A 14,037-nucleotide genomic window follows, 5' to 3' on the forward strand; every position below is an offset into this window, starting at 1 on the left:
TACAGGAAATGATAGTGCAATAGTTAACATGGAAATGAAACATTAACACTTAATGTGGCAGGACTAGGTTAAAGGTTAGCTAGATAACCCGAGCACTTTAAGGCCACCAAAGCTCTATAAAATTTACCTCCAAATTCTGAAGCGCTTCCAAAGACAGTTATCAGAAATACTGTTGATGGTGTGGTTAAATGAAGAAAAATGTTAGGAACAAATGAAAAAGCATTTTGGAGGCTAAACTGAACTTCACAACTTTTCTCTCATAAAAATGACCCTATTCCAAAGATCAATTTGGAACCCTAGGGATCAATTATTATCCTATTTTGGAAATGTTCTTGTTGATGCCAGGTATAACAGTATGATAGATTTTTCTCACCACTAACCTTCAAGTTATATAAAAATTTTAAATTGTGGGAATGCCAAAAGTGCCAAATATACCCCAAATTAGTAGAACTGATCCTATAACTAACGAAGTTTTATGGGACCTATGTATGTACCATTTGCAGAGGAGTCTGGGGAAAGCAGGTCTCAGTTTTGTGTGTGCTTTGACCTCACAAACATCTCCTTGGAAGCATTCTCTTTTGTGTAGTCAAAGTAGTGAGCTTGTGTGGCTTTTTTTTTTTTTTAACACTGCTTTGCTTTGTTTAAATCTATTTATTGACTCTAGCATTTACTCTCATTTCCAAATAGGTACACATGATTTTCTTTTGGTATGTAAAAATTTTAGTCAGATTGCATTTAATTTAGTTTTTATTTTTTTTAAATATAATTTATTGTCAAACTGGCTAACATACAGTGTGTATAGTGTGCTCTTGGTTTTGGGGGTAGATTCCTGTGGTTCATCGCTTACATACAACACCCAGTGCTCATCCCAACAAGTGCCCTCCTCAATGCCCATCACCCATTTTCCCCTCTCTTCCACTGCCCTCCCCCCATCAACCCTCAGTTTGTTCTCTGTATTTAAGAGTCTCTTACAGTTTGCCCAGATTGCATTCTATATGAGATTGAAGGGGATAAATTTCATTCTTTCGTGGGAAGGTAATTTGAGGGCTACCATAAAGGGATTACAATCCCAATTCCCATGTCAGACATTCAGTGTCTGATTCCTAAAACACTTCTTGGCAGACATGCGGTTGAATTATTCCCAGGATCATCATTATAAATCTATCCTTTTTAGCTTTTGTTTTCTCAAAGCATCCGGTTCCAAGGCTTCCCTTTCACTTTTGCAGAATGGCGGTTTCAAGCAAAGCCAGACCAGCCTCAACTGGCATCTCCACTGTTGCATACGTGCTGTGCTGTGCACAGGCCACACAGCCTCCCCTTGTTCACTAGGGTGTTTAGTAAAAGTTCCATCTAATGGCAATGCTGTCCCTTCAGAGTGCCAGGGGTTTATCCATTTTACAAAGATTGTAAGTGCACTGAAAGTAGAGATTATAAAAATTGCACAGTTTTATACAGAGTGGATTGCAATGGCATACATTAATATTTGATCTGTTGTTGAATGGCTGAGCAAATGAGTGAACATATGCCTGCTCTATAGCAGGAAGACTTTCTTTAGATTCCATCCTAAAAATGGCTCAGAGAAGGTAAAGGTAGCCAATAACTGCCTCTGGTCTATCTTCAATTCTAAATGCCAAAGACATTTATATTATTGTGAAAATTGGTACAATTTGTGGCTTCATGTCCTATATATTGAACAGCAGAAATAACAATTTTAGCTAAGGCCTGTACATGGGATTCAGGTTTAGATTTTCATTCCATCCAAGAAACACGATAAGAAGCTATCTGCTCTGTTTCTTGAGGTATTCTTAAATACAAATGCTGCAATTTTGGTGGTAAATAAGTGCAAAACACATAATGATGCACTTTGTTGTTATTGGTAGATTGGGATGATGAGCTGCTTCTGTTAAGTTTGGTTTTCAACCAATGCCAGAACAAACCACTGTTTAGCGCTAGGAACTTTGGAAAAGATGTAACTGAATTACAAATGAGGTAGAATCTACATCTGTCTTTTGATGTGGTCCCAGGATTGCGTACCCTTGATGTTTATTGCATGGTTTAAATAAAAATAGATGTGACCTGCAGTGCCAAAAAAAAAATAATAATCCTTAAAGAATTAGGTCTATACTACTGATAATGGTGTTCATATTTCCACAATGGCGTTCATATGTGAGAAACTGATCTCGTGGTGGATTTTTCTTTGAGCTATCTCTTCTGTGTCTCTCCATCGGGCAGAAGATTATCCTAAATAGGTTAATAGCAGACAGGCCAAATAATCTGGATTAGCAAGAAAGATGGAGCCTCCTAGAAATGAGGTGTGAATGACACCTAGAGATTTCATAGTGTTATTTAATAATCTACTTATTCGTTTGTCAGATTTTATTCAAATAGACTGTTTTTAATTGAATATTTTGTGTTATAGAAGTGTGTGTATATTACTGTTCACAGAATGGAAGGAAAATTTGAAAACATATGGGTTATGATTACTTTTCTATTTTTAAAAATAATTACTTGTGAGTCTAAACTCTTCTGCTTTGATTAGAGACAAAAACACAGAAAAGTGTTGTCTGGGCCCACCTCCTTGCTGTTAAATACAATCTTCATTGTGTATGCTATATTGAAATCAGTAACTATCAGTGACATTAAGATGATAAAAGGAATGTGCTAATGAATTTTCTAAATTGCTCTTTGTTGTGCAACAATGTCTGACCTTAAGCCGTTACACACATATATATATCCACGACTAAGGGTGCAATTGGCCTGTGTTGGCTTTTACATTTATAAACTACTGTTCTCTGACTTCACATACTCACAACATAATAACAGAAACCCAACAACTATAGAGAAATATCCTGAAGCATCCTGCACAGTGTTTCCAAATAAACAGCAATTTTGATGCCTATATTCTATTTGTTTCAGAAAAGATGATGGAGACGCAAATTATGGTTGAGAATGTGGTTGGGAAGGACTCAGGTTATGGGTCTGCCTTCCCCATGAATGTTTTCATAATATAATTTGTATTATGTAAAATGCATGTTTTGTCAAATGAAAACAGGAAAACACTTTCATGCTAACACAGCTAAACTTCACAGCTAGCTTAATTACAAAAGAATGCTTAGTATCTGTAAGTGTAGGGTGTTGAGGAAATGTTGAGACATTTCTAAGTCTATGAGATAGAATCCACAATGCTTGAGCAAATTCAGATGTTTGGTTTCCTATAGACCATCCCTAGAGTTACACAATTTTTTTTTTCTAGTTGTGAGCCATGTGAATCAACAAAAGGATATCAGAACGACTGAAACACTGAGAGTATTTGTCATTTATCACTATAAATCTTGTTTCTACACATTTATTAGCTCTTGTCTATCATTATTTTTTTTCTCATATTGGGCAAAAATATCTCTTTAAGATTAATGTTAACTTGAGAGGAAGTTAGGAAAACAGACAAAAAGAATTAAATCATTAAAGATGGAGAAACCCGACAGTGATTGCATGACTTTTGTTGCACGCCAGTTTGTTTGAATGAGGTGCTCACCTGACCGCTGTGATCTGGTCCTCAACTTCATAAACACCCAGCTTTCGATACACTGCATACAGGAGTTTGTCACCTTGGAAGGCTGTTCCTCGGCCATCCACCAAGGCAATGACTATCCCTTCCTTACTTGCAAGATAAGAAATCCAACTAATAGCGAATACAGACCTTACGCTCTGACTACAAGGACCACCATACCTAAAGGGAAAAAAAAAAAAAAAAAAAGAACCTTGGATTCCTTTGTAAAACTCAACTTCTCATTGTAGCTAAGAATTGCCTTTAGTATTTCCAGTACATTTGTATGATAAAATTTCAATAACAGTGGCATTAGAACTGGCTCAAAATCAAGAGAGGACCAGGCTTTTCCCAGAGGTTTGCTACAAGGAAGTTGTTTTGGGACACAGCCTCTCCTATTCCCCAAAACGGATACATCTAGGGTTGGCATTTCAAGGAATATGTGTGGGTTTTTCGTCATTTCTGCCACCTGCCACTTGCTAAAAGCAGGCATAAGATATACTAAAAAAAATGCATGGTGTTTTAAGCAAATTGTGTGTAGGTCAGCACTGATTTTGGGTGTGATTCCACTAAATGTATTCCATTCCCTTATTTCATTTCTAACTCACTTACATAAGACATTAAGATGATTTACAATATTTTTTGGCTGCAATTTCTCTATCTCAAAGGTATTCTGACACATTCGGCAATTTGCCATACAAAGGAAATTCAAGACAGCAAATGCAAGCCAGTCCATCTAAAATCCCCAAACTTCCTCATTCTATTTTAAATAGCCATATTTTATTTACTCTGATTAGTTGAGGAATATATAAAAACAGCATCAATAGGAACTGTTACCAAGGAGAATGGTTCATTCTATCTCATAAATGTGTATTTAATTTTTAACATATTTTCAGTAAATAGTTTTTACACCAAAGAAAATATTACATACACTTGAATTAGCAAGGGATACTTCTTTGATCTGTCAAATTGAGGAGGAAGAATCATCTTGTACCATAAAGCTTGGGAAAAAAAAGAAAAATCTTTATTCCACTATATGTCATTATTTATATGTCATGTATTTCTTTAATTACAATATAACATAAAATAAATTTATAACTAGTTAATTGTGAAGAATAGAGCATATGTTTTAAGCTGATTTTTACTGTGTATTTTTGTCAAATTTATAAATTACTAGAAATCTTGAGTTATTGTTTATCTAGAAGCACACATACTAAAATTAAAATCAGATAAACTTTTAAAAAATATCAGGGTTGAAGCGGAGCTATAGAAAAGTATCAGATCAACTCTATTTACAAGCATATTAAAGACATTCTGTGAAACTCTATTATAGTAGTAAGATTGCTTGAATTAAGTTATTTTAATATTGTAGTGTTTGGACTATAATATTTACCCTGTAATTTTTTTTAAAAGCAAGATAAGTGTTCAGCTTCATATTTGTAAATGAGAAATTTTTATAAGATCTTACTAATTTCATCCACTTCAAGTTTCTTAATTTCTTCTCTAGGCAGCTGGATATTTTTCAAAGCATTTTCCAATTCCTTGTTTTCTTCCAGGATTTTAATTTCTTAAAAAATAAAATGCTCATTTTTAATTAATAGCATTAACACAAGAAAATTCCTTTCTTAAAATTCCTTTGGTTTTAATATGGATAAAACTGAAATGGTATAAGGAACTGTGTAGCAAGTTTCATATTGCCAAGCATATTTTTAACCCAGCCTTTAAAGCAGGTATGAGTTTATGAAGACATCAATCATTGTCTCCTGTACTGATCCTTATGGCATCGCAACACATTTTGAGCAGAACCACAGAGACAGTAACGTTTATTCCCCATATTTTCCCATCTCCAACTTTTCTAACGTGAAACTATGTATGATCTGAGAAGGTGACTTTTGTATCATCTAAGAAAAAAAACAAGAAATACAATCTATATTGCTGGAATCTCAATTAAAATAATTGATTATGTAGTTACAAAGTTTGTTTTTAAAATTTTCAATGTGTAAAATCAAGTATCAGTTCTGTGATTTTTTAAAATACATGTTTATTTTTAATCTTTCCTGCTCTGCTTAAGTAATACACGATATTCTTCCTTTTTTTGGTAATTGAACTATTGCACATTATATTCCTTCAGATCGTTTCCCTCAAGGTGGTTACATACCTTAGTAAAATAACAATATATAACACTATGCTCTCTTTCTGTCTTTCACCTTAAAAGATCTTCTTAAAAACTGCTGTTTATATGTGAAATTAATTCCGTTTCACACTTTAATCTTCGAAACTGAACAATCCATTGATCTCCTGAGGCTGTAGTTTGGTGATCTATGCAAATGGGTTTCTAGCAATAGAGGGCTTTTTGCAAGTTTCATTTTGAACTGGAATTGATACTGGCTATCTTCTAGAGAAAAGTTAGACTTTCATATGGCATGTGGAATTTGTAGATTTATTTTTTAAAAGAAGGTCTGGATGACTTCTGAGATATGGCAGGTTTTACAAAAGACATCCTGCGAACTTCTTGTTTTTGTGCCTTTTTAAAAAGTGGTCCTTGAAGATAGGGAACTGGAGGAGTACTTGTAACTACACTAAGTTTGCCAAACCACTTCCCTTGTAACTCTCAGTTTTCATATACTCATGGCATTTTGTTCCAACATGTTATATTTAATCTTAGAACAAGTATAGATGTTTTGGTATGAGTTGTATAAGATACATAATAAATTTCATTTTAACTTTGGATAATCCATCAGGAAAGAGATACTTGTGGCATCTTAAAAGCTAAAACTAGAAAAAAACCCAAAAAACAAAAAACAAATATACAATTCTAAGTACAATGGAGCCAATTCTTCATTCTCTTTGTGTGGGTTCTGTGTGTGGAGCTATTATGGATAAAGGGAATCCTGTGTGGAGTCACAGAGTGTGTTATAATTGCTTATTATTTCTTTTTATATTTTAGTTATTATTATATTTATTATTTGCTTATTTATTTTTATCATTTTACCAACAGGTACTGGAAGATCATACCCAAGTGTTGGCAGGTTGGTTAGACTTTCACTTCTCCATTTGGCTAGCTGTTGAACTTACTGATTCAAGACTTATTGAATGCCAAGTTTAATTTATAAGCTTATTAATGCTCTATAGTGCAGAGAAGCATTTGTACATACGGTAACTTGGCAATTTTGCCCACCCCTTGGAGCAAAATGGGATTTCATAGGACTGTGGTTGGGGGATGCCGACTGGGCTTCTCTGTGTGGCTTTGCATTAAAAGCCAATAATGTGGGAGGAGTGCTGCAGTCTAGACTGTACCTTTCAAACTTATTTCACTCATCATTGTATACGCAGTACCTAGTACATGATAGGTACGTAGGATGTGCTCTGTATTTTCTGTGGACTATTCATTATGATGAAATAAAAAAAGAAAAAGGACGGACCATGCAAGAAACTTTTGTTTCAGTTGCATTAACTACTATATGTTGCTCATGAATTAAATTATGTGAGGAATCTGTGGAAAAGCTGATAAACGGGGTCATTCAATCAGTTGGGTAACCTGCTGTGCCCGAAGCAACGAAGCCTCAACTGCGCTACGTCAAGGGCCAACTCTTCTGGGTTTCTAGAGCACATGGTTGAGGTACTATGTTATTTTCAAAGGGCCCGACCCCACTTTGCAGATAAAATGAAGCCACTGTACTATTTTCTGCAACGTCTACAAACTTGCATACATTATATGAAATTGTATTAAATCACATTAGTAATTTCTTCATTCTTGGTCAGCACAATGCCAGGGATGAATCTCTGCACCTGTCTCTGGACTCCATCCATTTTCCCAACTCCTTGGGGACTCCCCTCCTTTATGTCTTCAACCCCTTTCGTCTCTTCATTTCTTCCATCAGCATTTAACCACGCTCAAATGTTTATTATCTTTCAAAAACAAAATTGAACTTCTATCAACTGCTTCCAGCCATCATCCACCCCCCTCTCCCTCCTCTCCTCAGTCAGACCTATTGAAAATACTGTCTTTTTATCTACCTCCTCTGCAAGCCTAAACTTGCTTTATTCTGGCTGCCACCTGCACTGTTCTCTGAAAGTGCTCCGACCAAGACAATGCTAATTCCCTCTTGTTAAATTCATTGATTTAGAGCAGGTCTCACTTCACTCTCTGCAGCACTTGACACAGGTGGGCACTCCCTCTTTGCCTTCTTTGCCCTCCTCCCTGCCTTCTTTGATACCATATCTGCAAGGTTGTCCTCCTTCTGGTCCCTCTGTGTCTCCTTTACAGGGTCATTTTCCTCTTCCCATTTCTCATGTTGGTATTCTGCACAGTTTTATTCTAGGCTCACTTTCTACTACCTCCGCCCACCCTCATCTTTCCTACTCTGCAGTCTCATCCACTTCCATGGCTTCAGTAACCATATATTTCGTAAAGTAATGACTTCGTGTTCCTCATCTTCAGTCCAAACTGATCCCATGATGTCCAGATTCAAAACTTTGCCACTCCAGTCAGCTCCACTTGGATATCGTCGCAGTGCCTCAAGCTCAACGTTAAAAATAAAACTCATCATCTCCACAAAAATATTCTCTCTGTTGTGAATCCCTCTTCCAGTAAAAAAACATCAATATCAATCCACTTGACCAAGCCAGACATCCAAGCAGAATTAATACCTCCTTCATATTTGTGGGTTTCCAGTTTGACGTATCTATCCTTATGAGACATTTCCAAACCCCTGAAACCCAGATGCGGTGCCCTGCTTATGTGCTTTCATGCTCTATTTCCCGTATCTGAATTCTCTACCCCACAGTATTGTCCATTCACATGTCTGCATTCCCCATTGATCTATAATTTCCTTGAGGAAAGGAAATCTACCTAATCTAATCCAGTCATATCTAATCCAGTATCTGTTCATTTTTAAGATCTAGTATCCAGCACAGTGCCTGGGTTATTGTGATAGGTGCTTAATAAACATATGTTGAATAAAGATTTCTGGCATGAAATGCAATGGAAAATGGGTAAAAACAAAACAAAAGAAAACAAAAGCTACAAATGAATAGAAGACACAGCATCAATTCCAAAAAGCAGCTCCAAGACGTATCTGGGAATTTATTAAAGATACAAATTCTCTAGCCCAGTCAAAGAGGTACTGAACTGGAATTTCTGGGGCGCGCCTGAAAGCTCAGGCCTTTATGATAAATATCTCTGGAGAATTTCATCGCTAGGCAAGTTTGCATAACTATGCTCTAAAAAAATTTGCGTTCTGTAGGAGAGTTAGAAAACATATAAATACATATGACAAATGAAAATGACATGAACACTGCGCCTGCTTTGTAAGTATTGGGAGAAGTAGTAACACTTTTGCATGCAGTACAGAAATCGATACCTGGCAGGAAGAGGAGAAGGATAATAAGAGAGTGGAAATTCATGCCCTGAGAAAAGGGAAGCTGACCTTTAAGAGCCATGATAAAATGGAAATCATACATTTATGGGAATTTCCATTAAAGCAAAAGATTACAGATTTGAATGTAGTATTGCTTTAAAATGTCTCTTACTCGAGGTTGGGTTGAGCCATATTGAGAAATACAATCACTTATTCTTAAAAGTATTTCATTATTAGCCACAAGGTTAAAAAAAAAAAAAAAAAACTTCAAAATGAAACTAAATTCACAGTCCCTGTATTACAATGTCTGTCCTGTCCAGAGCTCCTGAATTGACTCTGTTTTTCCTCATTACCATATTTTCACCTATTATACTTGAGCCATTGTGCTGGCAGCCAAACTAATCCCAAAACAGTCTCCTGACTTGTCATCAAAGCTGTTCAGGGATCAGGATCACAGGCACAAGTGCTCAAGTCCCTCATTGTCCCTTATCTCCATCAACTTCGACCTAAAATGTCCTTTAATAGTAAATCAGAAGACAACGGGGAATTGCTGAGAGAGCACGGGGCAGTGACACACTTGGATAACTCCGCTGAGGGCAAAGACAGTCATCTTTGGTCTGTGAACCCTTTTTAACCTATATCATAAATACAGGATGGAGGAGGACGATCTTGATCATAGTTAAAGATGGGAAAAGCCTCTGAATTTCAGGGCTTTCATACGTAGCAACACTGTGATGTAGCTGTTAAAACAAAAAGCCAGCGTGATAGTCACCCTCTGCTTTGAACTGGACTTATATCTGGAATTTGTCTCCAGTTTGGGATGTTACAAAAAAAGCAGGAATTCTGATTTGGGAAGGAGGTTGTGCTAAATATCCTAACTGTCCTTCTAGTGCTAAGCTGCTGTGTTTTTTAGGGGGCCGATTGGGGAAGACAGTATGAATCCCTGTGATAACAACCCATCCGTGTTATGCCAGGTTCTTACTGCAAATAATTGTTAAATTTCATAGGGTCCAGTTTGACTCAAAGAATACCCAAATCTACATAACAATAGGCTTTATGATAACAAGACTCCATCACAGTCCCCGTGTTGGTGTGAGGAAAGTGTCTTGCTTCCTCTAGTGTGATGTCACCGACAGTTCAGGGTTTCTTTAGACAGCAGCATGCAAGAGAGCGTACCTTGATCAGTGCGACCGTCATGAAGGGTGGAAATGGGGAGGCCTGGGCCTGTGCACAGGATAAAAACAAACACATGCTTTAGCTTTTAAATAAACCCTGGGTTTCCAATAAGAACTGCTGGTCATCTTTGTGGTTAATGTCAGGCTCAACTTCATCTTTTAATTCTACAGCTATTTTTTTTCCCCCAGAGAGAAGAAAACATCACCTTGTAAGTTAAGTTTAACCTACACAAGAGATCAGAGCCCAGAGATGAGATGTGAGAGAAGAGTCACCGGTGCGCTTTACCAGGAGGGATCCTGAATAGTTCAGGATCTAGTTACAGAAATGGACCCCAGAAACTGCTGTGGCAAATGGCCTTCTGAGAAGACACCATGCTGTATGAGCTACGTTAGCTAAGTCTCTATTACCCAATAACCTTCACCAGTACCCAGATAATACTTTCAGTCTGGCTTCTTGGTTCAATGCTCAGTAGAACTCAACATCTTTTTTCTATGTAATTAATAAATAAAGAAATAAATTTATCTAGAATCTGTTGCCTGTTCAGATTTGCTGTGGCAGGTCACATTCCCTGGGAAACAGACCCAGCAGGAGTTTTGTGGGGGAGCGGTTTTTCTGGGGTAGTATTAGGAGGGATGAGGCAGTGAGGGAAGGTGGGCTTCAGTGCAGTCAAAACACAAAACTCAGCCGACCCCCGCAGGGAGCTCCGGAGCTGGATGGCCTGCAGAGTTGCCTTCATGTACCAGCCGGGCTGGCTTTTACACAGAATGGAGTGGCCATTGGCTGTGGCAAGGCACGTCCCAGGGTGGGAGCTCAGCTGTGAGGTGTCAGCCGCTGGCACCCTCAGCAGCTGGCAGAATGAGGGGTTCAGTCCTGAGGTGGGAGGTTCTGGGTGGCACGTCAGTGTCCACTACATATTCCAGCATGGAACTCAGGGCCTCTGTGCAGAAACTGGCCATTTTAACAAGACCTACAAATAATTAAGCACTAATTTTCTCTCACTTGAGAGATAAAATAATATCCTCTTAAAGGATAAATTTGCTCAGGCAGTCAATGAGTTAAAAGAAACAACATGGAGGTTAGGGGTAGAGCTTCGTTGCACTTCTGATGCTTCTGCCTTCTTTTTGGAACATCATTCGGGTAGCACCCTGGATCCCAGGCAAGCAGAGGAGGGGGTGACCTTTTGATGAATTCTGAGAAGACCTAGATTTAAGTAACTCCTTCTTCTACCTTGTTCCTGGCATCGTTCTCCTTGCGTTTGTCGGGTCCTCAGTGTTCCAAATAGGATAGTGCCGGGCTCTGTGGGGGCAGCCAGTGGCTGTCCAGTCATACCCATATTTGTGTAATTGTAATTCTGAGGTACAATATTAGGAAGCTGGACACATTTAACCACATTTTCCAATTAACATTTACAAGTAATAAAGCTAAATAGTTTAATTTCCTTCTTGACCCTTCAGTCTAACTTGAGAGTGAGGAGAAGGGATACTATTTATTAGACTCCCTCAAAAAAACAACAATTCGTTATTGTGTGGAGTGCCAAAATTGTATAGAACTTAATTTCGGAGATTGTCATTTTGGCCAGCTTTTCTTCAAAGGTATTAGAAGGGACAAACGCATATTATATTTGTGGTCAGAATGTAAGGAAATGAAACATGAATCAGAATTTGTTGACTTTAGTCAACCAGCATCCATCCTATGGAATTTTCACGGGTATGCGGTTCCAATAGTGACAACTAGCATATCTTTTCTGGCCAAATTATGACACTAAATAATAACTGACTGCCCTAGATACAAAAGACCTGAGCACAAATGACATAAAAGCATCAATTGTCTGGAATCCCCCCTTTGCATTACTTTTGTTCCATCGGCATCACGAAGAGGGTTTTCACCTATTTAATCCTATTCTCTGGGATTTACTCACCATCTCTCTTGGAGAGTTTGAAGTTACATAATGAGGCTTTACTCTTAGTCCTAAAGGGAAAGATTTCAAGGTTTTTCTTATGATGGCTCAGTGACTCATTTTACTGGAGCTTCAAAAACACCAGACGATGTGATGCTTCCCACACAGTATATTTTTTGCTAAATGGGAAATTACCATACTGCCGAGCAAGAGTGAGTGTGGAAAAGTCAGGCGATTCAAGTTCTAGAAAGGACTCTTCCACCAACTTTTGAGGAGAGCTTAGTCTTTGCTTCCTTATCTTTTCAGTGGGCACTCAGACTCGAGCAAACATTAGGAAGACAAACCGCTATAAAAAGTGGCATAGTGCTTTCAAAAAGGGTTGAAGCATTATGCAAATGCAGAACGCACATAAACACAAATGAGTGTATGCAAGTGTAGGGTCACTGATGTCTTTATCAGTAAATATATCGGTATAAGAAAAAGTTTTTTTGTTAGACTTCACAAAAGGCAGTAATGCTTGGATCTTCTTTCGTACCTATGTTCATTCAACAATTATGCATTATACATTATACATAATTATTATGCATTAGCCATTTTTCTTGGCCTTATGAATGTGAAGATTAAAGGAAAGCATCCTCTGCCTTCAGGAGAGAAAGACAAACAGATTACTCAGTAGAGTTAATTCAATGATACTACATGCCTGGCATGTAAGCTTTCAATATGTTTTGCATGAATACATAGCTTGGGTTGAAAAATGTTGCATATAATTTGACAAGGACATTTAATATATACCTTTAAGTACCATAACCACATTCAGCACATACGATTATGAACAACAATCTCTTGGCTTTTCAAAGATGTCATTGACCCAACATTTTGTGAAAATAGTTGTAACAAACCGACATCTTGTGCCATCTTACAGGGGGCATTTGGGGTAAAATGCTTATTCATTTCCGCAGTCAAATGAGTTGGGGCTCTGGTTCAGGGGCCAGATGACTGGAGTGAGGAGAATGGCATGTCAGGGAAGCCTTCCTTCTGGGAAGTAAAGAACCTGGGGTCTTCTGCAACTGCTCAGGGATCTCCATCGGGCAAAGATTCCTTTTGTTCTCTGAGCTGCCTTCCACTGGGAGTTGATACCAGAAAGAGCTGAGTGGTGTGCATTTTGTAATAACATCTTCTGTTTGCTGTTCCCCACCAGAGAAACTCAGGGATTTAATTATGGGGATGGGACAGAGAATGGAAAAGTAGGTATTTCTCAAGTCCATTTTCCAAATCTCCATGACCCCAACATATTTCATTGATCTACTGATGCCCAACCTGACCTGTTTCATTGCTTTTCATATGTTCAAGATATAGCTAAGATGTTATGCATAAAATAAAATATTTTGGATAGAAATGATTAGCTAAATGTACACACGACCTAAAAAACCACGAAGTACTTAGTGTATTTAATTACCCATGACTTTTTAACATTTGAATGAATTCTTATGTTTCCCAAATTTAGAAAGGACATTCTGGGTGACAAACTTTATTTTCCATCCTCGCTGAAACTGTATTGGCCTCCAAGGGAAAGAGCTCAGGTTTCTAGGACGTTATTCTTCCTCCTGGCTATAAGAGTTTGACATTTTCCAGGCAAATGGGGCCGAAGTCCGGCAGCCATTTTTAACACAGAATGCTTCTCTTAATACTATTGCTCGAGTCTTGCTGCAATAGCTGCTAGATGGTGTTTGCATATAACTAGATGGTGCTGTGGCAGGTGGCGGGTAAGAGCTTGGGATTTACAGTCAATAGATCCTTGGTCCCATCCTAACTCTGATGCTTGCCAGCAGAGCAGACCTTTTGCAAGCTATTCTATTTCCTCAACTGCGAAAAAAAAAAAAGAGATAATAATGCTCTCCTATCTTCTTTTCATTCTTTTCCGCCATAAGCATCAGGTCAGATAACATAGGTAAGATCCCCTCCCATAAAGGTACTTGATAACCCGTAGTTAAGATTGGCTAGAGGATAGTGGTGATGAAGGCGACCACACTGGCAGTGATGTGGTAGAGTTCGTGTTGGGT

At 37.9% G+C, this 14,037-nt stretch overlaps 1 protein-coding gene and 1 long non-coding RNA gene across 3 annotated transcripts in view; one reads left to right on the forward strand and one right to left on the reverse strand.

The window, feature by feature from the left end:
- Nucleotides 1–10,549, forward strand: part of LOC113598209 (uncharacterized) — a 126,955-nt gene extending 116,406 nt beyond the window's left edge. Inside the window, exons 9-10 of the long non-coding RNA XR_003418847.2 lie at nt 6,543–6,573; nt 10,269–10,549. This is a non-coding gene — a long non-coding RNA (uncharacterized LOC113598209). The remainder of the gene's footprint in view (nt 1–6,542; nt 6,574–10,268) is intronic.
- The window catches only part of FAP (fibroblast activation protein alpha), a 73,729-nt gene that overhangs the window by 13,360 nt on the left and 46,332 nt on the right, over nt 1–14,037 (reverse strand). For both annotated transcript variants that reach the window (XM_015082759.3, XM_027055630.1), the window contains 4 exons: nt 10,081–10,128; nt 5,013–5,111; nt 4,476–4,545; nt 3,533–3,727 (listed from right to left, as the gene is read on the reverse strand). In XM_015082759.3, coding sequence (XP_014938245.1) covers nt 3,533–3,727; nt 4,476–4,545; nt 5,013–5,111; nt 10,081–10,128 — 412 coding nt within the window. The remainder of the gene's footprint in view (nt 1–3,532; nt 3,728–4,475; nt 4,546–5,012; nt 5,112–10,080; nt 10,129–14,037) is intronic.

This window comes from Acinonyx jubatus, chromosome C1 (assembly GCF_027475565.1).
Source record: "Acinonyx jubatus isolate Ajub_Pintada_27869175 chromosome C1, VMU_Ajub_asm_v1.0, whole genome shotgun sequence".
Classification (NCBI taxonomy): Eukaryota; Metazoa; Chordata; class Mammalia; order Carnivora; family Felidae; genus Acinonyx; species Acinonyx jubatus.